Source organism: Microcaecilia unicolor, chromosome 2, assembly GCF_901765095.1.
Source record: "Microcaecilia unicolor chromosome 2, aMicUni1.1, whole genome shotgun sequence".
NCBI lineage: Eukaryota > Metazoa > Chordata > Amphibia > Gymnophiona > Siphonopidae > Microcaecilia > Microcaecilia unicolor.
Window position 1 is genome coordinate 240,942,875 of NC_044032.1, and position 27,334 is coordinate 240,970,208.

The 27,334-nt window shown below is 44.6% G+C and overlaps 1 protein-coding gene across 1 annotated transcript in view; it reads left to right on the top strand.

The window, feature by feature from the left end:
- The window catches only part of PGM5 (phosphoglucomutase 5), a 237,533-nt gene that overhangs the window by 195,021 nt on the left and 15,178 nt on the right, over window positions 1-27,334 (top strand). Inside the window, exon 10 of the mRNA XM_030193836.1 lies at window positions 3,315-3,449. Within this exon, the coding sequence (XP_030049696.1) occupies window positions 3,315-3,449 (135 nt within the window). The remainder of the gene's footprint in view (window positions 1-3,314; window positions 3,450-27,334) is intronic.

Below are 27,334 nucleotides of genomic sequence, written 5' to 3' on the forward strand. Positions count from 1 at the left end.
TGGATGGACCATGTGGGTCTTTATCTGCTGACATTTACTATGTTTCTATGAGAGAGATGAGCCTCATTTTGAAAAAAGCCAATTAGAGAGAGACTTATCCAGGGGCGGCCCGAGGCAGTCTGCCAGCTGAGGTGAGGCATGAGATGCCGCCCCGCCCCCGAGTTCAACATTTCTCCATTCACACTCTTTCCCTCTTAACTCCCTCCCCCCCCCCCCCGGCCACGATATGGCATCTCCCCCCTTTCTTCCTCAACCTCTTTCCCCAAATCTACCATCTTTTCTTGTTTTTCAAAAGGTGGCAGCGGTAGCAATTCCCATAGGCTGCCCTGCTGCTGGCCCTGGCCTCTTCTCTCTACTGCTGCCTGCCTCTGAGGAAACAGGAAATTACATCAGAGAGGCAGGCCTCAGTAGAGAGAGAACAGGCCGGTGCCAGAAGTCGGGCAGCTTATGGGAATCTTTGCCAATGATGACTTTTAGAAAATGAAAAAAGAAGGTAGATTCGGGGAAGGGGGTTGAGGAAGGAGGGGCAGGGGGAGATACCAGACTGCAGCCAGTGTGGTGGGGATGCTGCTCCACAAAGAGCCTCAGTTGGCCTCAGTTGGCCTAATGGTAGAGCCACCACTTGACTTATCTGAGTAAGATTTCAGCTGAATTTCTAGTAAATATCATTCAGATATCTTTAAGCCTGTGAGGACCAGTTTGCCCGCAACATGTCTCTATCAGGTTGTCCTTACTACACTTCCAGCTTTGCCCCATTTTTGTCTAGGTATCTTTTGTCTGCACAAAAAATTACATTACATTAGGACTTCTAGCCTGCTTGTACCTAAATAGTTCTAAGTGAGTTACAATAAAGATAACCAGACGTAATCTGGGAGCTATGTTACATCAGAATGACATTCAACATGATTTTAAAACATATCTATGAAATAATAAAGTTTTTATCCACTTTCTAAAATCTAAATAACTAGAAGAAACCCTTATAATATCAGTTATTTCTCTTCCATGCTTGGCGGCTTGATATGAAAATAAAGGATCAACTACAATATAATAGTATGAAATGCTATCAGATTTTTTTAAGTGAAAAGATTAATCGAACTGCCGTATTGTGGATCTTTTGCAGCCTTTTTGACACACGTTTAGGTGCGGCTAAAGAAATGAGGTTGCAAACATTATGCAAACTTACTCGTAAAGAAAGAGATGTAAAGCAAGGATTGAAGACTGAGGGACTTTTTTGGAAAAAGGTTTTCTCTTATTCCTCTGCCTTTTGAAAAAATCTTTTGAATGAGGGGCTGTGAGAATTTTTTGCCTGAATTTTTGTAGGCTCTTAACCTTCCGAGTGTCTATATCCTGAATTATCATGGCTTGTTCAAATTAAATTACATTTTATCACTATTAAAAGAATGTAGAGAATTAAGTGCTTCCCACAGCCAGGCTTAATGATATTGCTAACCACTCTGGTTCCCAGAGGCACAAGTATGCATTTGGAAACTGGCCCATCTCTAGCATTCAGTTAATTCTAAATCGTGCCTAGGAGCCAATTATGGGCCACATTTTTAGTGAAGTGAAGTGAATAGAAATTTGATTATCTAACCTGGATAAGTAACTTACTTTATTTTCCAGCTTTTGTCCAGTCCATTTGTAATCCAATTATATTGGGCTCTATATGGGTGTTGTATAGGAAATATGCATTCGAGTTATTTCACCTTGCAACAAGAGACATTCCCTCTGATATTCAGCCAGCAGTGGTCAATGTTTTCAAGGGTACTGGCCATTGCCAGCTGAATTTGACCCAGAAACTCAATGCCAAGCCTAATCCAGCATTGACTGCCCAAGTCATCTGCTGCCATTAATCCAAGTACCGGCAATATTCAGGTTGGTGCCCAAGTAGTCGCTCAGATTTAAGACTGAATATCTCTGCTAACTGGGTAAATCCTGGCAGTGCTCCAACTCTGCCCCGGCACTGCTGGCCACCCAGATATTCAGCAGCACTGTGCAATTAAGTGCCACTGAAGAATCCAAGAATGGCCTGCATACTGGGATATAACTGGGCAGGAGGCTCTCCTGGCCAGTTAAATCAGTCTGACTATTTACTCTCTCCCCCATTCCTGGTGTCTTCCTCTGAGTATTGTTTCCTTTTACTTAGAAACCAGGGTTTACTTCCTCAAAATGTACTGAGCAAATTTAAGGACCCTTTTACCAAACGGCAGTAAAAAGTGGCCTTAGAGCACCCTTAAACAGGGTTTTCCAATATGCTAAGGCCATTTTTACCACCAAGGTAAAATGGCCAAATTTCCTATTTTGTTGTATTAATAGCCATGATTTTTTGCCATTAGTGAGTGTGACCAATAAAACAGATTAGCGCGTTAGCCCTTACCGCCACTCATTATATACGCAGTAAGGGCTCACACGCTAAGCACGCATTAATCGTTTAGTACACAGCGATGTAGCTGCACTAACCGATTAGCACACAACACGCCCACTCTACGCCCCAGATGTCCCCACCACAAAAAATATATTTTCTTTTTTAGTACTTAAGTAGCATGCGTACATCCTGAAATTACCGTGGGATGCCTCAGCTCACCCTGCAATACGCCTTTTTTTTTTGCTGCAGTAAGCATTTGCTAATGCTTTTACCGCAGCTTTGTAAAAGGGCCCCTTATGAAGCTGGAGTGGAGGAGTAGCCTAGTGGTTAGTGCAGTGGACTTTGATCCTGAGGAACTGAGTTCAATTCCCACTGTAAATCCTTGTGATTCTGGGCAAGTCACTTAACCCTCCATTGCCCCTGGTACAAAATAAGTACCTGAATATATGTAAACTGCTTTGAATGTAGTTGCAAAAACCTCAGAAAGGCGGTATATCAAGTCTCATTTCCCTTTCCGTGCTTGACCATTGGGCAGATCATAAAAACATATGAATAGCCATACTGGGTCTGACCAATGGTCCATCTAGCCTAGTGTCCTGTTTCCAAAAGTGGCCAATTCAGGTCACAAGTACCTGGCAGAAACCCAAATAGTAGCAACATTCCTACTCAAGTCTTTCCTTTGCTGGAATCACTAGTTGGCTAAAAATACTGATAGGTACAGTTACTAAATTCAGTAAACAGTACAAACTTTTTTCCTGTGCCTGTGGGCAAACATCCAACTGATTCCATTTGTCCAACCAACAGCACCATTAATTCTCTGCAGGCTCTAAGATATCCAGTATTTTTTGTACCTGCTGTTCATTTAATCCAAGCTTTATTTCATCGCTCTTTGAGGCATGTTGGTTGCTCAGGGATCTTATTCAGAATGTACTCGTCTGTTTAAATCTTTCAGGGCCTGAGGATTATCTTCTCTGACGCTTCCAGGCTCATCTTCAGGTTGAGCGCGTCAGGCAGCACAGGAACTATCCTGAGGATCTATGCTGAAAGCTATGAGAAGGATCCCAGCAAGCACAATAAGGAGCCACAGGTAATATAAGCTCACTCCATTAAGCTACTGTGCTGAATGAAATCTTAATGAGAGCATGTCTGACAAATACCATCGCTGACACCAGATATACTGTTTCCATGTGTTAAATGTCAAATCTAAATTGCCCTCCGTGTTTCTTAAAATTACAGTCAGCCATATTTAATAGAGTATCACTGTCTGCTTTCCTAAGCTAGAATGTTCTAGGAAATATATCTCCAAGTATACCTACGGAAGACATTTTACAGTGATTGTAGGCTCTTTTTTTTTTTTTGCCTTTCCTCTTATTCTACCCTTTTTTCTCTCATTTCTTATTGCAAATGGGAGGTAGTGTACTAAGGGGTGAATTCTATATATGGTACCAAAAAAACACACAAAGTTAGGTGCGGTTAATAGAAGACACGTAGCACCCATTCCCTTGACTAAAATTTAGGCGCAACTTTACACCAGCTAAAACCTGGTGTAAATGACCGTGCTTGACAGGTACAGATTGGGTATATTCTATAAAAGCGCGTGTAATTTTTAGGAACTCCCACTGCCATGCCCACTTTTGAGATCCATTCATTAGAATTTACATTCACCACTTTACAGATTACGCTTAGATAGTTTTGTGCATAAATTCTAATTAGTCCTGACAATTGCTTATTACTGGCCAGTTATCAGTGCCATTTGGCTTGTTAACCAATTAAGTTGCACGTACAATTTGGCCGCACTGCCAAATTTGCGTCCACAACTTTAGTCACCAAAGAGGGGCATAATCAAACAGCGCCGGCCAAATCGATGGCCAGCCATCTTCGGGGCCAGTGCCATAAGCGGGCGGAGCCAAGCGTATTTTCGAAATATGCTTGGCGCCAGCCAAATCGCTCGCCGGGTTTAGAGAAGGATCACCGGGTTTATATGAGATGGCCGGCTTCGTTTTTCAGCCATAATGGAAACCGGGTCTGGCCATCTCAAACCCGGTGAAATGCAAGGCATTTGGGCGTGGGAGGAACCAGAATTTGTAGTGCACTGGCCCCCCTCACATGCCCGGACACCAACCAGGCACCCTAGGGGGCACTTAAAATAAAATTTAAAAAAACCTAAAAATAGCTTCCAGGTACATAGCACCCTTACCTTGTATGCTGTGCCCCCAAAATCCCCCCCCCCCAAAACCCACTCGCCACAACTCTACACCATTACCATATCCCTAAGGGGTGAAGGGGGGTACCTACATGTGGGTACAGTGGGTTTTGGGGGGGGTTTGGAGGGCTCTACATTAACCACCACAAGTGGAACAGGTAGGGGGGGGGATGGGCCTGGGTCCACCTGCCTGAAGTGCACTGCACCCACTAAAAACTGCTCCAGGGACTTGCATACTGCTGTCAAGGAGCTGGGTATGACATTTCAGGCTGGCAAAAAAAGTTTTAGGTTTTTTTTTGGGGGGTGGGGGGGGTGGGAGGGGGTTGGTGACCACTGGGGGAGTTAGGGGAGGTGATCCCCGCTTCCCTCCGGTGGTCATCTGGTCAGTTGGGGCACTTTTTCCAAACTTGGTCCTAAAAATAAATGGACCTAGTCCGGCCGGCGAAATGCTCATTCGAGCCAGTCTCTTTTTTTCCATTATAAGGCGAAGCCGGCCATCTCGTACCCATGCCCCCGTCCCGTCCCTCGTCCCACCTTCACTACCCTACCAACATGCCCCCTTGAAGGTTGGCTGGCGCCACGACGAAACAGCAATTGAAGCCAGCCAAAATCGGCTTTCGATAATACCGATTTGGCAGGGATCAGGAGATCGCCGGCGATCTCCCAATTTGTGTCGGAAAATCGCCAGCGATCCCTTTCGAAAATGAGCCTGAAAGTAAGTTATTTAAAACAGTGTTTCCCAAGTCTAGTCCTGGAGTACCCCTTGCCAGTCAGGTTTTCAGGATATCCACAATGAATATGCATGAACTTTGATTTGCATACACTGCCTCCATTATATGCAAATCTTTTTCATGCACATTCATTGTGGATATCCTGAAAACCTGACTTGCAAGGGGTACTCCAGGACCGGACTTGGGAAACACTGATTTAAAGGTTATTGGTGTCACCCATGCTTCCTTACTGTGCTCATGAGATTGATTGGAGAATTCCGTATCTTTAGGACCTGTGACAGGAGGCCTCCGTTCTACAAGTTATGATCAGGTGCATTTGTGAACTGCTGCTACCTTACAGCACCAGCAGCAGCAGCTTGCATCTTGGCTACAGAAATCTTAAAATTTTCTTGTCAAGGAAATGCAAGATGTTAATTAGTTTTGCTGATATGTATCATGCACGTAGAGGCCATTTTGAAACTGTGTGGAAACTTTGATCAGACTTCCTGTGATGGGCACCAGGCTTCACACACACTTCTCATTGATGGCATCTGGTGAAAGGATTATAATGGTTGATGCTGTCATAAGCTGTTCATAGATCCTGTTAGACTGGTGTTTGCATGAAAGTGGAGGGGGGGGGGTGGTTGGATCCCTAGGTGCACCAATGCCAGGGTCAGTGCACAAACCCAAAGAAATGTATCTTCCCCATTTGTGATGATGCGTGTTCCTGTATTTAGCACCAAGGCATATTTCTTTCACGTTAGCCTATTTATATTTTTTTGAAAGCGACAAGCATACATCTTGGATCACTAGTTTTGTGAAAGGGGCAGGCAGCCCTTTCACAATGGAAAAAAAAAGTGGTTTGTTAATGTTTGCTGCCATGTATTTCCCCTTCTCACTACCAAGTACTGAGAGGGCTGTCCAAAGAGTATCAGACACCCTTGGTGAAGCTTCAGCCATTCCCCCAACCCAGGGGCGGCTCCTGACTACCAATTCACCCTTCTCATAGTTCAGTATCTCCCGTTTCTCCTCCCTGTTATTTATTTATTGCATTTTTATCCCACATTTTCCCACCATACGGCAGGTTCAATGTGGCTTACATATTGCTAAAAAGGTGGTTACAAAATTTAGATTTGTAGAAGTCTAGTACATAATACAGAAGTACAATAAACGCTTAGGTTGATATATTAGCATATTGTGAGAGAGGTTAATATTATTGTTTTCCATTTCTGAACTTTTCGTGATGTATGGGTGTGGGATTAGGCAGATCCAGGGGAGAAAGACTTCTTGAAAAGATGTGTTTTCGGTTTTTTTCTGAATTGTAGGTAGTTTTCTGTGAGTTTCCAGTCTTTGGGTAGTGAGTTCCAAAGTTGTGTGCCTGTAAAGGAGAGGCTGGTGGCATGTGAAGATTTGTATTTTATACCTTTTGCAATTGGGGTAGTCAAGGGTTAGGTAGGTGCATCTCTCCTTTTCCATTCTACCTTCTCACTGAATAGACCCTCTCTCTACTACCCCCACCACAGTGGCCATTACTTCCCCTAACTTTCTCTATTTTTGCCCAAGTCTCCCCCATAAGCAGCATCTCAACTTTTCTGTACCCACCCTCCAAGTTGGCAAACATCTCTCCTTCCTCTCTCTACCCAACTCAGTTGCTAGCAGCTCCTCTTCTCTCTTAATCTCTTTCCCCCCCCCCCCCCCCCCCCCCCCCCCCCCCCCGGTTGACCAGGATATCATCTTATCTCCACTATCTTCCCACTCTTTCTCACTTCTGGGCTGCTGCCACTCTCCCTCGGCCCCCCCCCCACTTCCTCTTACACCAGCCCCAAGCTTAAAGAACACTAAGCATTGCAGAGGCCTGTACTGAAGCACTGCCATGTCCTACCCCCTCTGACAGGGTGGGAGTCTGCCTCAGAGGGCGGTGAGACTAGGCAACCCTTGAGCGTGAGCCTGTGCATAGAGGGCTTGGGCAGCACTCACTCTTTCTTCAAGTTCAGGCCTGGTGCATGAGGAGAGGGGGGCAGCAGCTGCAGACCCAGCAGGGAGGAGGCTGTCACATACACTGGAGCCATGATACTGCCTCCAAAATCTGCCACCCTAGAGGGATACCTTAGTCCGTCTAGTGGCAAGGGCCAGCCTTGTGTGCTCATTATGTAAGTCTAGGCCTCCTGAGATCTTTCCACTTTTCCAGTCATTGTGCTCTCAGAAATTACAGGACTATAACTCTAATATGTATTGATTATTTATTTTTTTTCCATGTGAGCTGTTGGCACTGTATCAAGGCTCAACAGTGTAGCCACACTGCTAACATGGAATACGTGTAAATTGCTTCCATGGTGGCAAGATTAGAATGTAAGCTTCTTGGACTAAGCGGTGCCAAGAAAACAAGGCTTTATATGTACAATGGGAATGCTCACAGCTCTAAGTAACAGAGCAGTGTGAAGCACATTAACAAGGACATAACCACTTGAAACCCAAAACTGGCAGTCCTGCTAGAATATTGGAACCGTCTTGTGCAATCCTGTGCTGCCACATGCTGTACATAAATCACCCTTACATCCTCTGCTGTGCAGAATGGACTAAATTCCATAAATGGAGCCATAAATCAGTGCTGAAAAATGTAAGCACTGAGTGCTATTCTATAAAGGATCACGCCCTTTATAGAATAGTGTTAAGGGCCAGATTCAATATATGGGTGCCCAAAATTCCATGCAGAAAACATTTCCGCTTAAGCGTATTCTATAAGCGGTGCCTAGATTTAGGCACGTTATATATAGAACTAGTAAAAGAGGCCCGTTTCGTATAGGAATGAAATGGGCGCTAGCAAGGTTCCACGCCCCCCTCCCTACCTCCCTGTTTCCCTCCCTCCCTGTCTGTCGTCCGAGTTCCAGCCCCCCTCCTCTCCAAGTTCCATGGCCCCCTCCCTCCCTCTGTCCCTCTCTATCGTCCGAGTTCCAGCCCCCCCTTCCTCCCTTCATCTCCTCCAAGTTCCATGGCCCCCTCCCCTCGAGTTGGAGGCCCCCTCCCCTTCCAGCTGCAAGACACCCCCCTCCCCTTCAAGTTACAGAACGCCCCCTCCCTCCACTCCCCTCCCAGTTCCATGCCCCCTTCCTCCGAGTTCAACGCCCTCGCGCCTCCCTCCCTCGAAGTGCAAGCAGGACCTGTCCTCCAGCAACCCCTCGCCTTCCTGCGTGCCAGCTCTAATTTAAAAATTGTTACCTCGGGGTCCGGCGTCAGCATTGAAGGTGAGCGGCGCTTCACACTGCCTTCCCATCTGTCTGAGCTCTGCCTCTGGTCCCGCCCTCATTTCCTGTTTCCGGAAGGGCGGGACCAGAGGCAGAGCTCAGACAGATGGGAAGGCAGTGTGAAGTGCCGCTCGCCTTCAATGCTGATGCCGAACCCCGAGGTAACAATTTTTAAATTAGAGCCGGCACGCAGGAAGGCGATGGGCTGCCGGAGGACAGGTCCTGCTTGCACTTCGAGGGAGGGAGGCGCGGGGGCGTTGAACTCAGAGGAGAGGGGGGGCGTGGAACTCGGTGGGGAGTGGAGGGAGGGGGCATCCTGCAACTTGAAGGGGAGGGGGCGTCCTGCAACTTGAAGGGGAGGGGGGTCCTCCTGCAACTCGAAAGGGAGGACAGAGGGGGGGAGGGAGGGGGGCGATTGTTTACTCACCTCTGTTGCCTGCTGCTGGGTTCCCTTCCCTCTCACTTCCCATTGGTCCGCCCTGTAACGTCATCCCCATGGTGGGCCAATAAGAACTGTGTTACGAACCCATGCAGCCAGACGGATGTGCAGAGGTCCAAATTATTATATAGGATATGCTTAGTTGATAACCCAGTGCCTAAAACTACGCACCTCCATTTACACCAATGAAAATGTAGCGTAGATCCCAGTGCGTAGATTTAGGCACAGAGGGCCATATTCTATAACTGCATGCCTAAATTTCAAAACACCCATGAAATGCCTGTTTTCCCATCCATAACCATGCCCCTTTTTGCCTGCACACATTAGAAGTTAGGTGCAGTACGTTACAGAATGTGCTTAGGAAGTTGTGCACATAAATTCTAATTATTCCCAATTAGTGCTCATTGTTGATCATTAAGACCTGTTAGGGTGCCTAACTTAGGGATCCTTTTACTAAGCCACGTAGGCGCCTATGCACTTCCAACGCGCGTCAATTTGGAACTACCACCCGGCTACCGCATGGCCTGGGCGGTAATTCCATTTTTTACACGCGTCCAGTGCGCGTGTCGGGAAATAATTTTTATTTTCTAATGCGCAGGCACTAACCGGGCGGTAATTGGCAGTAACTTACTGCTCAGTCAATGGGTGGCGGTAAGGTCTCAGACCCAAAATGGACGTATGCCAATTTTGGTTCATTAATCAAGTTGCACACGCAAATCGGCAATGTGTGCTGATTTGCGCATGCAGCTTTAGTCGTTATATATAGAATCCCCCAGAATGTGGATAACGAACTAACAGGAAAGTCAAAGACCTGGCTCTCCTGAAAGATGCAGGGCCTTGAAAAAAATATTACCCAGAGAAATAAACTCTGAGACAGATCTGAAATTTTTCCAGAAACAACCAAAATAGCTCTTTGCAGCATGAGTAAGAAATATGAAAGACTATAAGCATTTATGGGTATTAGTTGTAGCTGTGTTAGGGGTAAGGTCTTTTCTCAGGGACCCCTCGCGCAGCTATGGCAAGACAAGGATTCCTTGTTAGGATTTTCTTCTTCAGATGTAAAAAGTGATTATTTCTCAGAATTTTTCACTGACAGAGTCCTTTTGAGACATTGAATTTTGAGTTTACAATATAGTGGGACATTAAAATGGACAGTTGCTTAAATTTTTGAAATGGACATTGTTTAAAACTGCTTTGTGTCCTATGTTGTATGAATTTTCATGGGGGGGTGGGGGTTTGGTCCTATGATTGTACATGTTCAATTGTTTTTACCATTTGAAATGTGGGGATTTGAACACCGAGGGCCTTTCTCTCCCCTCCCCCCCCCCCCCCCCCCCCCCCCCATTTTTTGGTAAAAGTTTATGGCTGATTGTTTCAATTAGTTTAGAGTTTATTTAACATTCTCTATACCACCCTTACTGACAGGCAGAGCTGAGCGATGCACAATCTAACAAAATTATCTCTTTACTTGCTCATTGTAATATTGTTATGCAGTTAACAAAATGTAAGTTTGATGTTAAACTGTACCTACTGTACAGCACCTTGGGTGAATAAATAAATAAAATTTAAAAAAATATGGAAATAGAAACGAACTACAAAAAAAAATAATGGACACAAATACATCCACACAAAGGAATAGAGTCAATCATAACAAATTTCCAGCAGTATTAAAATTTAAATATCTTACCAAAGATACAACTCCTGAGAGAGAGAACAATCATTCAATTACCAAAGGCTTGACAGAAGAGCCAGGTTTTAATGGCTATTTTATGTTTCAACAATTTTATGGATGACACAATGAACTGCAAAATATACAAAGTTCCAATAGAAAAACCACCCATATAAAGGACAGAAAATAAGTTTTATAAGTTTTCACCCCCAATCTAAACAGAACACACAGAAACCAAAATCCTCCCCCTACCACCCCCCAACAAACTGCCAGTTACCAACAGAAGTCCGAGAACCCTGACTCTTGTATCCCAAGGGTGAACCAAGATAAAGACCCCGCACCCTACTTCAAACAAACAGACGCTCCCTTGAGGGAACTCCCCATCCGAACAAATAAACAAAATAAAAAAAGACTATCTTATACGGAATTAAGTAACAGACTGCGCCCTCTCAGTCTCAAACTATGCAGATAAGCTCCCCACACCATTAAAAAGGTCTTCTTCCGTTTCAAACCCCCCCCCCCCCCCCCCCCCCCCCCGGCTGCACTTGCTTCCCACATGGCAAGTTGGTGAACTTGATTTCTCCAATGCCAGAAGAACGGTGTGTCTGCAGGTGTCCAGAATTTAAGAATACGCTTTTGAGCTACCAGGCATAATTTACGCAGTAACAAGGTTTCCCCACTATCACTGGCAGCAAATGCTCCCTTCTGGTCCTGAAGCAGGTGCTCTTAATGGCTATTTTAAACTCCTTCAATGAGGAGATGTAACTGCAGGTTATTCCAGGTTGCAGGAGCTAAAAAAATAAAAGGCACTATGCTGTATAGTTTCTAGCAGGGCTTTTTTTGAGGGGGTACTTGGGGGTACTGAGTACCGGCACCTTTTCCATTGTCTGCTAAAATTGACCCATGGACCCCAAGTTTTAATGAAAGAGCTCAGGCTTTACACACCAATTTAATCTTGTCAGATTTTGTGACTAGTTGCAGGTGGGTCTGTTATCACCCCACTCCTGAAGGCTGACCTAGCATTTGAGTACCGGCACCTTTTTTGCTAGGAAAAATGCACTGGTTTCTAGTCATGCTTGTTTGAAGAGTGAAACGAAGCGCACAAGGCTATGTATGCAGAATTGTGGAAACAGCCAGATAATCCAGGGAACCCATCTTAAAATGCCTTGAAAGTGGTAACTAGAACCTTTTAAATAATCCTTTGCTCTACAGGAAGCCAGTGCTTCCTTTTAAGCAAGGGAGTAACATGATCAAACGTCTTCGCATGGTATAATAATCAGTGGCGTAGCCATGGGTGGGCCCAGGTGGGTGGGGGGGGGGGCCCACCCAGTTTCGCTTCGGGCCCACCCAGTGGCAGTGCACATCATTAGTGTAGCTGGTGGGGATCCCCGGGCCCCACCAGTTGAAGAGTCCTCTCTACAGTTTCCTCCCCTGTCAGTCTCATCCCTGGAGCAGTCAGCAGCACATTTCCATCCACCGACACCGGCAGTCACCCCTCCTGCACAAGCTCAGTTCAGTTGGCACCCCCGCTCATGCGTGCATGGAGGATACTAGTTGAATTGAGCATGCATGAGCACTGGTGTCGGCAACTGCAAATGGGCTGCTAATAGCCATGAGGATGAGACAGCTTGGGATTCTTCAGCTGGCAGAGCCCAGGAATCCCCGTCAGTCAAGGTTTTTATTTTTAATGCTGCAGGGGCAGGCGAGGGGGCATAGCAGACAGAGAGGAAATGCGGATCATTCCTACCCGGTTCACCCCCTGGCCAACCCAATAACTGAGGTCTGGCTATGCTACTGATAATAATCAGCTATGTGCTTTAAGCAGAACGTTCTGTTTTTATATGGTTTGGTAATAGTTCTGCCGTCTTTTTTATTTTCTGATTGGCTCCTTGCATCCTCCAAGAAGGTGCTGCCCTAAGCAACTGCCTAGTTTGCCTAATGGTTGGGCTGGCCCTGGATGGGCGAAGGGATCAGTTTTCGAACTATGAGAACAGAACAGTAGTCAGCAGACTGTACAACTAAGAAATGACTACCTCATTGTGATTATTAAAGGACCCTACAAGCAGCTCTATGGAATTATTGGCATAAGGAGACACCTGGAGTCTTGAAGGATGTATCCCTTCCCCTCATCAGAGAATCCACCTAGGGTTTTAAGTCGAAGTGAGGACCTGGGAGAGAGTATTTTGTGAGTATCCTTTTTACAGATGGATTTGTCCTTACAGGCTTTTCAGGGTAACATGAAAAGACTCAGTAACACATGTGCACTCTGAACACAGCATAAAATATGTACATGCATGTATTTATATATAAAATTGCCATTTCAAAAACAACACGCATGTACTTGTTCTTTGTTCATCACAGAACGGCGCAAGTATTATTGGGTCTTTCCATTCCATTTTCCAAAGGTATGCAAGGACAAAGCAGAAATGGAGCCAGCTGGCAGCCTTAGAAGGTTCACATCTCGAAACATTCATTAACTTTGTAAAGGTATCTTCTCTACCCAATTACTTTGCTGGCTTCTTTTTAACTAATTTAATTTTTGGAAGATTAACGATACTCTATCAAGGACAAAGAAAAGCGGTGCAAAGAAAAGCTACAAAAATGGTATGGGATTTGCATTGCAAACCATATGAGGAGAGACTTGCCAACCTGAACATGTATACCTTGGAGGAAAAGAGAAACGTGTGACGTGATACAGATGTTCAAATATTTGACCTTCCGGAGACGGGAAGGTGGTAGAACTAGAGGACATGAATTGAGGTTGAAGGGGGCAGACTCAGGAGTAATGTCAGGAACTATTTTTTCACGGAGAGGGTGGTAGATACGTGGAATGCCCTCCCGCGGGAGGTGGTGGAGATGAAAACAGTAATGGAATTCAAACATGCGTGGGATAAACACAAAGGAATCCTGTTTAAAAGGAATGGATCTATGGAATCTTAGCGGAGATTGGGTGGCAACGCCGGTATTTGGAGAGTAAAACTGGTGCAGGGCAGACTTCTACGGTCTGTGTCTTGATCGTGTACAGTTAGAGGTAGTGGATTTTGGGGGGCTCAGCAGACACGGTAAGGGAGCAATGGTGAGATGTATACCTGGGAGCATTTTATGAAGTTCACTGCAGTGCCCCCTAGGATACCCTACTGCTTTCCTGGGATGTCAGGGGGACCAATCTACTAAAAATGCTGACTCCTCCTACATCCCAATGGCTTGATTTTGTGCGTTTTGCACTTGGACGTGTTTTTTTCAAAAATAGACCAAAAAAACCATCGAAATCACAAAACCATGTATTTTCAAAAACAAAAGATAGACGTTTTTCTTTTTTGAAAATGACTTTTTACCTATTCAGATTCTGGACGTGTTTTGCAAAACGTCCAAACTCGGACTTAGACATCATATCAAAAATGCCCCTCCAAGGCAGTAATGCGTGTAAATTCTAATTAATGCCAATTAGTGTAAATAATTGATTGTTAAGTGGCAATTATTGATGCCAATTGGCTTGTTAACTAATTAAGTTGTGCAAGCAAATCCAGAATACAACTGTATTTGCGCAATTTGTTGCGCTATATAGAATCCAGGGGATAATTCCCAAATCCACCCCACCTATCCTTCCCCCTTGCCCACAGAAGAGCACCAAACAAACCCCGCATCCCCCTCCCCCCAAACCGCATAATAAGTCTTGTATAGAAGAAAGCACAGCAGAGATTTGCAGCCATTCTTGCTGGTCAGGATTAAAATGACCATGATGACAATCAGTCAACTGCTCCAAGTCTCGAACTCGAGTCGCCCACTGTTGCAATGTGGGGCCAATAGATTTCTTCCAATGTATAGCAATTTCACATTTTGATTCTGTAAGACAAATCCTTCCAATTTGACCCTGCCACTTATTCCCCCTGGAGTTGCACAAAATTTGGGCTCACATGAAAAGAAAGTACCCAAAGCTTGTGAGATCAAAAGCGTCACACCCTTCCAAGAAGGCTGTAAGAGCACACGGGATCACCAAATATGAAAAATGTACCCTTAGCTCTTTTTTTCTCTCTCTCTTATTTACCAACTAGGAAAAAATGCCCGTTTCTGAGCGGAATGAAATGGGTGCTAGCAAGGGGCCCCCTCCCTCCGACCCTCGAAGCTACTTGCCTTGTTCGCTGTGGGCCATTTCGGCCCGCGAGTGTCAATAGCTCCACCCTCGACGTCATGACGTTTTGACGCGTCATGACGTTTTGACGCGAGGGCGGTGCAGACACTCCAGGGCACACCGGATATCTCGGTCGCCTCAACTTCCGTGGAGGCTTCAGAACGTTGGGGTTGCACGCGAGGGCGGTGCAGACACTCCAGGGCACACCGGATATCTCGGGCGCCTCAACTTCCGTGGAGGCTTCAGAACGTTGGGGTTGCCTTTTATATATATAGATATCTTTTTACTTTGGTCCATCTTGCTTGACTCTAGTTTGCCTTACTTAGTGTTTCTTTGATCTTCTTTTATTCTCATTCTGTTGGCGTCACCATATCCAACCTTCTCTTCCCCTCCACACTCTCTTCTGGGGTTTTTTTCTCTCCTTATATTCTTTTCAGTGCTGTTTCTTCCCTTTGGTCAGTGGAGCAGGGAGGGTTCTGCCAGCTCCAGTTCTTTGCCCCATCTGCTCATCTCAGTCAAAGGCATCAGTACCCATGCTAACAGCCAATTTCTTTGCTCTTACTTTCTTGATATCTTATGTACCTTAATTGTAACAATACTCTGTTCTTCTGATACCATTAATGACGATTGTCATTGCGGCATAATGTAAGCCACATTGAGCCTGCAAAGAGATGGGAAAATGTGGGATACAAATGCAGCAAATAAATACATTTTTTTTTTTTTTTTTTAATTTTTGTACCCCGCACTTTTTCCCACTCATGGCAGGCTCAATGCGGCAGGCAATGGAGGGTTAAGAGACTTGCCCAGAGTCACAAGGAGCTGCCTGTGCTGGGAATTGAACTCAGTTCCTCAGTTCCCCAGGACCAAAGTCCACCACCCTAACCACTAGGCCACTCCTCCACAATTATTGGCGTTAATTGGCCTTAATTAGGATTTACTCGCAGATTGTATTATATAACGATCCACGTGTAAATTTGGGAGGGCGTGTCTTGGGGGGTGTTCCAAAATTTTATGCGCACAAATACAGAGTTTGGACGAATTACAAAGTTCCGGCATTTACACCAGCTTTCAGCAGGTGTAATTGCTGGTAACTAAAGTTAGGCACGGTTTACGCCTTAAATGCTATCCTATAAAGCACGTGTACCCTGTATAGAATAGTGCTCCACGCGTGAAATTTTCATTGCCACTTTTTAGGTGCCACTTATAGAATTTACCCCTTTGTGTATTGTCTGTGTATGGGACTGACTATTCTTACCCTGCACATGCTGCTCATTAATTCTCCTGCTCCGGAGCTCATGCTGTGGCTAAGAAGGAAAGGTTATGCCCCAGAAACAAGCTCCTGCATATTTAAGAGCAACCACTGCTGTCTCTTGATGCCACAGGATGCTGAGAGCTGTGCCCAGTTGCTGGTCTGGACCTGAGCATTATTCATTGGTGACTTCTCCATGGCTGATCCATTCAGGTCTGATGGCAACTTTGGTTGGGAAATACAGATTTGGAAGATTCATTTCTTTTCTTTAAACACTAGTTATAAAGGCCCGTTTCTGACACATATGAAACGGGCGCTAGCAAGGTTTTCGTTGGAGTGTTCGCCGTGCGAGGCACCCGCCGCCGCCTCGCCGCCATCCCACCCTACCGTTTTGTAGTTTTGCTGGCGGGGGACCCGAAATCCTGCCAGCAGAATTCCTCTGTTGGGTGCTGTGCTGACTCCGACGTGATCTTCTGCATTGGTAGCCTGTGCAGGGCGGGCTTCTGTGCGTCTGACGTCCTGCACGTGCAGGACGTCAGACGCACAGAAGCCCTGCTTGCAGAGGCTAGTAATGCTGAAGATCACCCCGGAGTCAGAAGACAGGACTTGTTCTTGTGGGGTTTCGGGTTCCCCGGCGGCAAAACTATACGTCGGTGAGTGGGTGGGTAGGGGTGGGGGTGGGTTTTGCTTTGCTTTTTTTGTTTCCTTGTTTTTCGTGGGTGGGTTGGTGGAGGGGCGGCGCGGGGGTGGGTGTTGCACCTCCAGCATGTTGGAGCGGGGCTTCTTGTTTTTTGTGTTTTTTCGTGCTTGTCTTTGGGTGGGGGGCGGCGCGTGGGGTGGGTGTTGGACATCCAAGGGGAGGAGTAGGGAAGTGTTTCCCTACTCCTCCCCCTGCTTGTTTGCGATTCTTTCTTTGTCACCCTTAACGTTCTGTGGGCCAAGTTTCTGAAGTCACAGCACAACGTTAAAGGGTTCGTTTGTCGTCATGATGTTTGACGTGAGGGCGGGGCACAAAGTCATAGTGGGATGGCTTCACCACCTTGAAGTTACGAACCCTTTATCGTTGTGCTTTGAGTTCAGAACCTTTGTCCTCAGAACGTTGAGGGTGCGTTTTATTATAGTAGATCATCCTTCACAGTAGGGATAAGCAGACAGAACATGTTCATTTTGTGTTGTTCCCCTGTCATTTCCAGGTAATGTTCGTTTTGTTTATTTTTGTTTGACCATTTGTCATCATGGGTGTAAAGTCGTTGATTGCATGTTCTTTTAAAAGTGTGCACACTATTTGGCAAAAGGGCACACTCAGTGTGTATGCTCTTTTCCCAATAGTGCACCCAAGTGTGCATTACCCACTCATGGGTAGTGAACATACTGGGTCAGATCAATGATCCATCTAGCACACTATTCTGCTTCCAACAATGGCCAATCCAGGTCACAAGTACCTAGCAGAAACCCAATTAGTAGCAACATTCATGCTACTGATTCCAGGAACAAGCAGTGGCTTTCCCCATGTCCATCTCAATAACAGACTATGGACTTTTCCTCCAGGAACTTGTCCAAACCTTGTTTAAACCCAGATACGCTAACCATTGTTACCACATCCTCCGGCAACTATTCTTTGACTGAAAAAAATATTTCCTCCTATTTGTTTTAAAAGTATTTTCATGCAATTTAATTGAGTGTCCCTTGGTCTTTGTACTTTTTGAAAGAGTGAAAAATCGATTCACCTCCACCCGCTCCACACCATGGTTCATGCATGCACAATGGTTTGAGTGGGTGCACTGTTGGGGAAAAAAGTGCGTACTCTTTCGAAAGAGCACACCCCCCTTGCAGAGCACACATTTTTGAAAGCGTGTGTTTTATTATTGGCAAACAACCCCCCCCCCCCCCAACACACAAAGGACTAGATTCTATATATGGCACCTGAAAAATTGGCGCCGAAAATATTTCCACCTAAGCGTATTCTTTAAATCATAGCGGCCGTGCCTGCGCATATCCCTAGGTGCATCCATTTACGCCAAGTAAATACCGGTGCGTAAGTTAGGCACGGAGCAGGTTTATTCTATAACCTGCATATAGATTTTTGGAATGTCCATGGTCCGCCCATTCTGTGCCCATGACCAGACCCCCTTTTAGGCAGGGCGCATTAGAATTTACGTGCACCATTTTACAGAATAGGCCTAGCAAGTTGTTCATGTAAATTCTTATTAATGCCAATTAGTATCAATAGTTGCTTGTTTAGTGGTAATTATTGGCACTGATTGGCTTAATTAAATTGCGGGCTGAAATCCAGAATATGACTAGATTTGCACGATAAATTAAATAAAATAAATAAATTAGTAGCAGATACTTTGAGGGGGTGGATCATTGGAATCATCTGCTACTTTTAGAAGCCTTTGGTACAATCTGCTGCTTTGACCCCTGAGGCAGGCGCCCCTGTGCGCTAAAACACGGCCCGTGTTGGGTCCATTTCATTAAAGATTGTACCATTGTTCCAGCCTTGGAGGCCCTTTTTGCGCTTTTTTTTGTTGTCTTGATTTGTGTAATTTTGGACCCTCTCTTTTGTTACATTTTATTCCTTACCATGTACTCAGATGCCGCCAGAAATCTGCTTTCAGATTTACATAGGTTTGCTCTGACCTAAGTAGGAAGTTGCTGTTGAATTGCCAAAGGATATTAAAATAGTTTTGACATATAAATGTTACTTTACCTAGCCATGAACTCTCAGTTAAGTCAATAAATAATTCGGAAAGAAACTCTGACAAAAGATTGTCAGTAATCTTTCCGGAATGCATTGAACTGTTAGCCACTTAGTTAATAAATAAGAAGTCATGTTGATGTGCGTCTCAGAGGCATGTCCAATCTCAGACATGCAGTCCTGACACTCCCCTCTGTGAATTTGGGCTTCCTAATCCCATTAACACTGTAAAATTTAAATCTAGTGAATTCCCAGTGCTGCTTCATTAGGAGAAAAATAATCTATTTGCATAGAGATAAGTTTGCTATCCCTGGGAAAGCATCCATTTTACCTATAGTGTAACTGATCAGAGCTAAAACCGGTACCCTACATGGAGACAAGGAGAGACAGTGGAGGAGTAGCCTAGTGGTTAGGGTGGTGGGCTTTGGTCCTGAGGAACTGAGTTCAGTTCCTGGCATAGGCAGCTCCTTGTGACTGTGGGCAAGTCACTTAACCCTCCATTGCCCCATGTAAGCCGCATTGAGCCTGCCATGAGTGGGAAAGCATGGGGTACAAATGTAACAAAAATAATTAAATTTTGTTTCAAGAGAGAGAAAATTCTAGAACAAAAGTATGTGATATGAGTTTCTGAGGTGGAAATATTTTACTTCATTAAATATTTATCATATATTTTGAAAAAAATAGTACTGAAACAACTCAGTTCTCAATTGGGAAACAAGTAAAAAAGCTGTACTACATCAACTAAAATTAGGAAGCAATACCCAGCACATAGTCTCACATAAAACTCTCTAGTGATGAATATGCCCAAAGCCTCAGCTGGTTCCAGAGTGTTCAAACTCATACTGCAGTGGTCACTTTTGGGTTTATGGTTGTTGCCTGTGTAACATCATAAGAAATTCAGCAGTATAAGACGTATCTGAATTCTTAATGCTGTTCCCAAATTTTGTTTCATGTCAGTGTTTGTACTGCTGACCCCTTTAATGGAATAGTAAAAAGTTGTCTGCTTTTTTAAGCAGCAGATTAGCATCCCTAAGGCCAACTGTGGCCTCCCGCACCTGTCAGGAAAGGCACCAGCAAGGTACCAGAAGCTTCCAGAAAGGAAAGGAGCTGTACAGAACAGTATAGAAGTTGGTAGAAGCATAGGAGTGCCTTTTGGTAATCGGGGGTAGGGTCTAGTGGCAGCAGTAACCCCCCTCTGAGTATATAAGCCCACTCCAGGCTCCCTAAATTGTCTTGGCTCCCATCTCCTGCCAACGCACCTAAGGAGAGTCCACCTAGGTCACAACCTCAAACACAGGTTTACAAGTTTTGTGACCCCAGTTGGTATCCTGACCACAGTTTGGGAAGCTCTGGCCTAGATTAGGAAACTGTCTGCCATGACTGCACAAGTTGATTGCAAAAGCTGAGTGTACCAAGTAATATTTTCTTAAAACATTTCCTTTGCTAAAATCTCATTCAGTGTGTAAAAGGATTCGTTGAGGGAAGCATGCCAGCTAGACTGCTTGTATGTATAAATAATTAAATAAATAGATAAAGTGCTGGTTGTCTCATCAATGTAGACCTCTCTACCCTACACCCTCCCACCCCAATTCCTGATTTTTTTTTACTTAAAGCTCGAGTAAATTTTGTGACATACTTTCTAAAATTCTGTTGCAATTATACAACTCACACATACATTAGAAATGTTTTGCATATTTAATAATTTAAAATATTTTTGTATATTAAGCATTTTCCATGCTTGTTCTATATCTTAGTAATTTTTGTTGTAGGAAAATCAGCTATCAACGAGGGAAAGCTGGCCCATTGGGCAAGACTAGGCAATTGCCTAGGACAGCACCTTCTTGAAACAGAAAAGAACAAGTGTTAACCCAGCAGATTCAAATGACATAATTACATTAGCTAAATAAAGAGGCCCTTTTACTAATGTGTTAAGTTTTGGAGTTAAACAGCTTAATGTGGGACTTTTGTGCACAGTGGGGGCCCTGTTACAAAGGCTCAGGAGGGCTAATATGCAGGTACCATGTGCCCCATCAGCACTACCAGGTGACTGCGCGCTCAAGTGTCTTGGAGAGGAAGGGTAGGAGGGAGATGGGGCGGTAGTTGGAGGGACAGGTAGGGTCTAGTGATGGTTTTTTGAGGAGTGGCGTGACTACAGCATGCTTGAAGGTGTCGGGGACAGTTGCAGTGGAGAGAGAGAGGTTGAGGATATGACAGATGGAGGGGGTGATAGTAGGAGAGATGGTGTTAAGTAAGTTGGTGGGGATGGGATCAGAGGAACAAGTGGTGCATTTTGAGGAGGAAAGAAGGCAGGCGGTTTCCTCCTCGGAGATATCAGGAAAGGAGGAGAAGGAGGTCTGGGTTGGTTGGTTGAGGGAGAGGGTTGAAGGGTGAAGAGGAGGAGGTGGCTTGGTAGTGAACTCAAGGTTGATCTTTTGCACCTTGTCGCGGAAGTAGTCAGCCAGTGATTGAGGAGAGAGTGACGGGGGGGTGGGAGCGGAGGGCACTTTGAGGAGGGAGTTAAGGGTGGCGAAGAGACGACGAGGGTTAGAGCTGAGAGAATTAGTCAATTGGGTGTAATAGTCCTGTTTGGCAAGGAATAGTGAGGACTGGAAGGAGGATAGCATGAATTTGTAGTGAAGGAAATCTGAATGGGTGCGAGATTTCCTCCAGAGGCGTTCAGCAGATCGGGCGCAGGAGCAAAGGTAACGGATGCAAGGGGTCAGCCAGGGCTGGGGATTAGTACGCCTTTCCTCTCTGAACACACCACCCGAACTCTCGTCCACGCTCTCATTACCTCTCGCCTGGACTACTGCAACTTACTCCTCACCGGCCTCCCACTTAGCCATCTATCCCCCCTTCAGTCTGTTCAGAACTCTGCTGCACGTCTCATATTCCGCCAGAACCGATATACTCATATCACCCCTCTCCTCAGGTCACTTCACTGGCTTCCGATCGGATACCGCATTCAATTCAAGCTTCTCCTTCTTACCTACAAATGCACTCAGTCTGCTGCCCCTCACTACCTCTCTACCCTCATTTCCCCTTACATTCCCGCCCGTAACCTCCGTTCACAGGATAAATCCCTCCTCTCAGTACCCTTCACCACCGCCAACTCCAGGCTCCGCTCATTCTGCCTCGCCTCACCCTATGCTTGGAACAACCTTCCTGAACCCTTACGCCAAGCCCCCTCCCTGCCCGTCTTCAAGTCTTTGCTTAAAGCCCACCTCTTCAATGCTGCGTTCGGCACCTAACCCTTACCGTTCAGTGAATCCAGACTGCCCCAATTTGACTGCCCCTATCGGACCGACCGTTCACTTGTCTATTAGATTGTAAGCTCTTTGAGCAGGGACTGTCTCTCTTTGTTAAATTGTACAGCGCTGCGTAACCCTAGTAGCGCTCTAGAAATGTTAAGTAGTAGTAGTAGTAATTCCGATTTTGGCGCATGCCGAATCCCACAGTAGAAAATAATATTCTATTTTCTACTGTGGGGGCATTCCTGGCGGTAATCAAAAGCGTGCGCATGTTGGCACACGCTACATGGTTACCACGTGGGTAGCGCATGAGCCTTTACCGCTAGGTCAATGGGTGGCAGTAAGGGCTCAGACCGTAAATAGGTGCACACTAGTTTTAATATTAGCGCAGGCCCGTTTCCCATCCCATTAAAAAATAACCTTTATCCCAGCCACATTAAAAAATGGCCCAACGCTCACCTAAAAGATGCACCCACACTACCGCAGGACAAGTTTTACCGCGGCTTTGTAAAAGGACCCCATTAACTGCAAATCTGACTCGGAGCATTTTAGGGCATTTTCATTTTTTTTTTAAATTCATCTTCAGGGCTTAATTTTTAGAAAAAAAATGAACTGGAACTGAGGGCCAGGACTGAAAATGAACTTACTCCTACACGCACAAGGCTTCATTTGTGAATAGTAAGGAAGCTGGAATGTGCATATACTTAGAAAATTCATATATTTAATTTTAAAATGTTTACAGAATATCAATAGCAGTAGTACATTTTTGCCACATTATGAGCAAAATCTTGGCCTAATCGGTGTTTTTCTCAACATTTGCACTTTTGATACCACATTGCTCTCCCCAGAAAATGTTGACAGTCTGGTGGCATGAAGGAGTAGCTGGGTGGGGCAGAGGAATACTGCACAGTATTAAAAGATTTTCTGTCATTTATAAATAAACCCACTCTATCTCTACAAATTTTATTTATTTTATTGCTTTTGTATCCCACATTTTCCCACCTATTTGCGGGCTCAGTGTGGCTTACAATACATTGTAACGATGGAAATACAATAAGTTATAACATGATTATAGTTACATTGTGAGGAGTAGAGTTAAAACAGTGTCCATGTATCAATAAGGGGGAAAGAACATGGAGAAGAGAAAAAGGCTGGGTGTAGTGGAATTAAGGGGATAAGAGTATTATGAGAATGTGTTGATGCATTGCCAACTGTGTTTGTGGACTTCATGTGCTTTGATCCTTTTGATAGATTTTTTCAAAGAGATGAGTCTTTAGTAGTTTGCGGAAGTTGGTTAGTTCGTAGGTCGTTCTTAAGTTTCGTGGTAGTTTATTCCAGAATTGCGTGCTCATATAGGAAAAGGTTGATGCGTGCATCACTTTGTATTTTATGTCTTTGCAATTTGGGAAGTGGAGGTTAAGGAAAGTTCGGGATGATCTTTTGGCATTTCTGGGTGGTAGGTCTATTAAGTCAGACATGTAGGCTGGGGCTTCACCATTAATGATTTTGTGGACTAGTGTGCATACTTTGAAAGTGATGCGTTCCTTGAGTGGGAGCCAGTGTAGCTTCTCTCGTAGTGGTTTCGCACTTTCGTATTTTGGTTTCCCGAAGATGAGTCTGGCTGCTGTGTTCTGGGCTGTTTGAAGTTTCCTCAGTGTTTGCTCTTTGCAGCCTGCGTATAGTGAGTTGCAATAGTCGAGATGGCTGAGTACGAGTGATTGCACTAGGTTGCGGAAGACGGATCTTGGGAAGAAAGGTCTTATTCTCTTCAGTTTCCACATGGAGTAAAACATCTTTTTGGTTGTGTTGCTTGCGTGGGTTTCGAGTGTTAGATGGCGGTCGATAGTGACTCCAAGGATTTTTAGGGTTTCTGAGATTGGAAGGTTTAGGTTTGGTGTGTTTATTGCGGTAAATTCATTAGTGTTGTATTGGGAGGTAAGTATCAGGCATTGAGTTTTTTCTGCATTCAGTTTTAATCGAAATGCATTTGCCCAGGTGTTCATGATTTGTAGGCTTTGGTTGATTTCATTGAGGATTTCTGTAGTGTCCTGTTTGAAAGGGATATATATTGTTACGTCGTCAGCATATATGTATGGGATGCATAGATATCTAAAGTAAATGTATAATCCAGAGCAAAAATTGTATAATTTAACATTAACTGATTTATTAATAATGATATCTACAAATATGAAAAATGAAAACAATAAGAAATATAATATTCTAAATATAACGTCAATATTTCAAGGACCCTTGGTCTAACACAGTACAGCAGTTCTTATGACTAAAATGTAAACATGATCTGCACCAATCTTCCCTCAACAACTGGTAGGACATTTCTCCTTGGAAATCACCATACAAAAAATATTCTAATCCTCAAGCCATCTGACCAATAGCAACAAAATTCTCTCCAGTACTAGGCACACTGTGAAATACAAACCTGAAAAAAACATCTCACCTCATCATACATGTAGTAAGCCCATCATACAACAATAGCACTAATTCCTAAGAATCAAACAGCAAGAACCCTACCTATGAATAGGCAGCACTACAAATATTACACTGGGCCTTAAAACACCAGTACACCTACTACTGGTAAAACAGAACAAATGGGGCTGATATAGACCTCTACACAAACTACATGCATACAGATTGCACCTCGGTCACACGCAAAACACAAACCCTCACCAAATATAGAACAAATGAGACTGCTATAGATGCAACACAAACTACATGCAAACAGAATACCGTACCCTGGTCAGCAAAACAGCCACATAAGAGGCAGCTCTGTGAATCCAGAGGGTGCTGAGCATCCCTAACATTGAACAAGCTCCTTCATTGTATTATGTCTGACTCCAACAATCATTTTGAATCTTTGGCACCTATGCACAGATAGACCCTCACCAAATACAGATCACAAATTAGAAACAAAAATATGAAAACAAAACTTGAACTGATAACCCCCAAGAAGTCAAAATTGGCATTTACCACAACACTAGAGAGAAAAACAAATTAATTTCCTCTTGTACTTAACACAATACAAAAACATCCACAATGCATATTTTCCAAAACTAACATATCGCGGTTCATAAATTCAGAATAAAAATTTTTTTTCTATCTTTGCTGTCTGGGCATTTTGTTTTTTCCAATCATGTTGGTCCCAGTGAGTTTCTTTCTTCTCTTTCCTGTCCCTCTTCTGCTAAGTCTTCAGTGACTATTGTCCATTCATCCTTTCTACTCACTCCTCCAGTTTTCTATTCCCTCACACTGTCTCTGAAATGTTGATCTTTCCCTTTTACCTCTTTTCCTCCATTTCTTTTCTGCCTTTCTGTTCACTCAAATTTCACCCTCTATCTCATCCTCCAGTTCACCACCTCATTTCCACTCTCATTCTGTCCCCTTTCTTCTATTCCCTTCTGTCACCCACTCTCCATTACCACATTTTTACCCTCTGTACTTAGCATCCTCCTCTCACTCATCTCCTTGACAGCTCTCCATGGCATCTCCTGCATGGTCCATTATGTTCAGCATCTCCCCTCCCTCCACCTTTGTAACTTAGCATCTCCTCTCTCTCTCATCTTCTCTCTGCAGCCCAGCATCTTCTCTCTCTCTCCTCCTCTCCACCTCCACCCTTATAGCTCAACATTCCTCTCTTTTCACCCCTCACTCCTGTAGCTAAACATCTTCCCTCTCTCTCCACCCCTCACTCTCGTAGCCAAACCATCCACCAACAGAGTCTCATTTCAACTCCTTCCAAATGACAGTACTTCAAGAGGAGCTCTTGGCCCTCCTCCATCAGAATTCAATAGAACCAGTTCCTTCACTGGACAGGGGTTGAGGGTTCTATTCCAGATAGTTTCTCATACCGAAAAAAAAACCAGGAGATTTACGATCAATTCTCGATCTGCGAGACTTAAACAAGTTTCTACTCAGAGAAAAAATTCACATGGTTTTCCTGGGATCACTACTTCCCATGATACACCTCAATGATTAGCTTTGCTCTCTAGATCTCAAGGAGGCACACATATACCTATTCTCCCTGCACACAGAAAGTTCCACAGAGAAAGCGGAGGAACTCTGCATTATCAATACAAGGTCTTACTGGTTGACTTGGCTTCGGCTCCTCGAGGCTTCATGAAATGCCTGATAGTGGTAGCTGCAACACTTCACAGGTGGGGCATGCACATCTTCCCCTACCTCGACAACTAGTTAAGGCAGCCACCCAGGAATCAGCACATACCTCCATTCTATCCACCCTAAGGCTCTAGAACTCCTCGGGTTTGTGATCAGTTACCCCAAATTACATCCTCAACTGGCTCAGACCTTACAGTTCATAAGGGCTCTCCGTGATACTACTCAGGGCTGAGCCTTCCTTCTTCAACTGAGAGCAAACAACATACTGCATCTCACTATTCAGGTGTTCAAATCCACTCAAATATCTTCTCGTCAGATGCTCCACCTACTCTGTCACATGTCTTCAGCAGTCCATGTAATGCCATTGGCTAGATTCCATTTCCAAATTTCTCAGTAGATGCTCTCCTCTCTATTGTCCCAAGTCATGGGATTGCTCTCAGCCTGTATTCGAGTCTCTCCACGGCTACGCCACTCTCTACAGTGGTGGATGGTATCCCAGAATCTCACCCAGGTTTTCTGTTTCAGCATCACGAAGTCCGCATCACAAGGTCCTCACCATGAATGCTTCTAAGGTTGGTTGGGGTGCTTACCTCGATGGTCTCCACACACAAGGTTCTTAGTCCCCACAGGAAAAACCACATATCAACCTCTTGGAATTGCGAGCGGTCTGAAACGCCCTCAAACTGCATTCTCAATCAGATAATACTCATTCTCTCACACAACCAGGTTGCCGTGTTTTACTTGAACAAACAAGGAGGAACAGGTTCTTACAACCTCTGTTGGCAAGCAATCCAGATATGGGGCAGCTTCTCAAAACATCTCTATAAGAACTGTTTACCTAGGTGGCAAAGAGAATGCTGTGGCAGACAAATTGTGTAGAGTCCTTCAACCTCATGAATGGTCCCTCATCTCTGTAGATCGTCAAATATTCCAGCAGTGGGGGACCCCAGTGATAGATCTTTTCGCTTCTTCTCAGAACAAGCAGTTTCCCTGCTTTTGTTCCAGGATATATGCTTCCAACTGTACATCTCCAGATGCATTCTTGCTCCACTGTGGTACAGATCTTCTATACATCTTTCCCCCACTGCCTCTCATAGGGAAAACTCTTCTCAAACTATGTCGAGACCAAGGAACCATGATCCTAATTGCTCTCTACTGGCCACACCAAATTTGGTTCCCTCTTCTCCTAGAGTTCTTCCAAAGAACCATTGAGGTTAGATCCATTTCCAACCCTAACAACACAAAACGAGG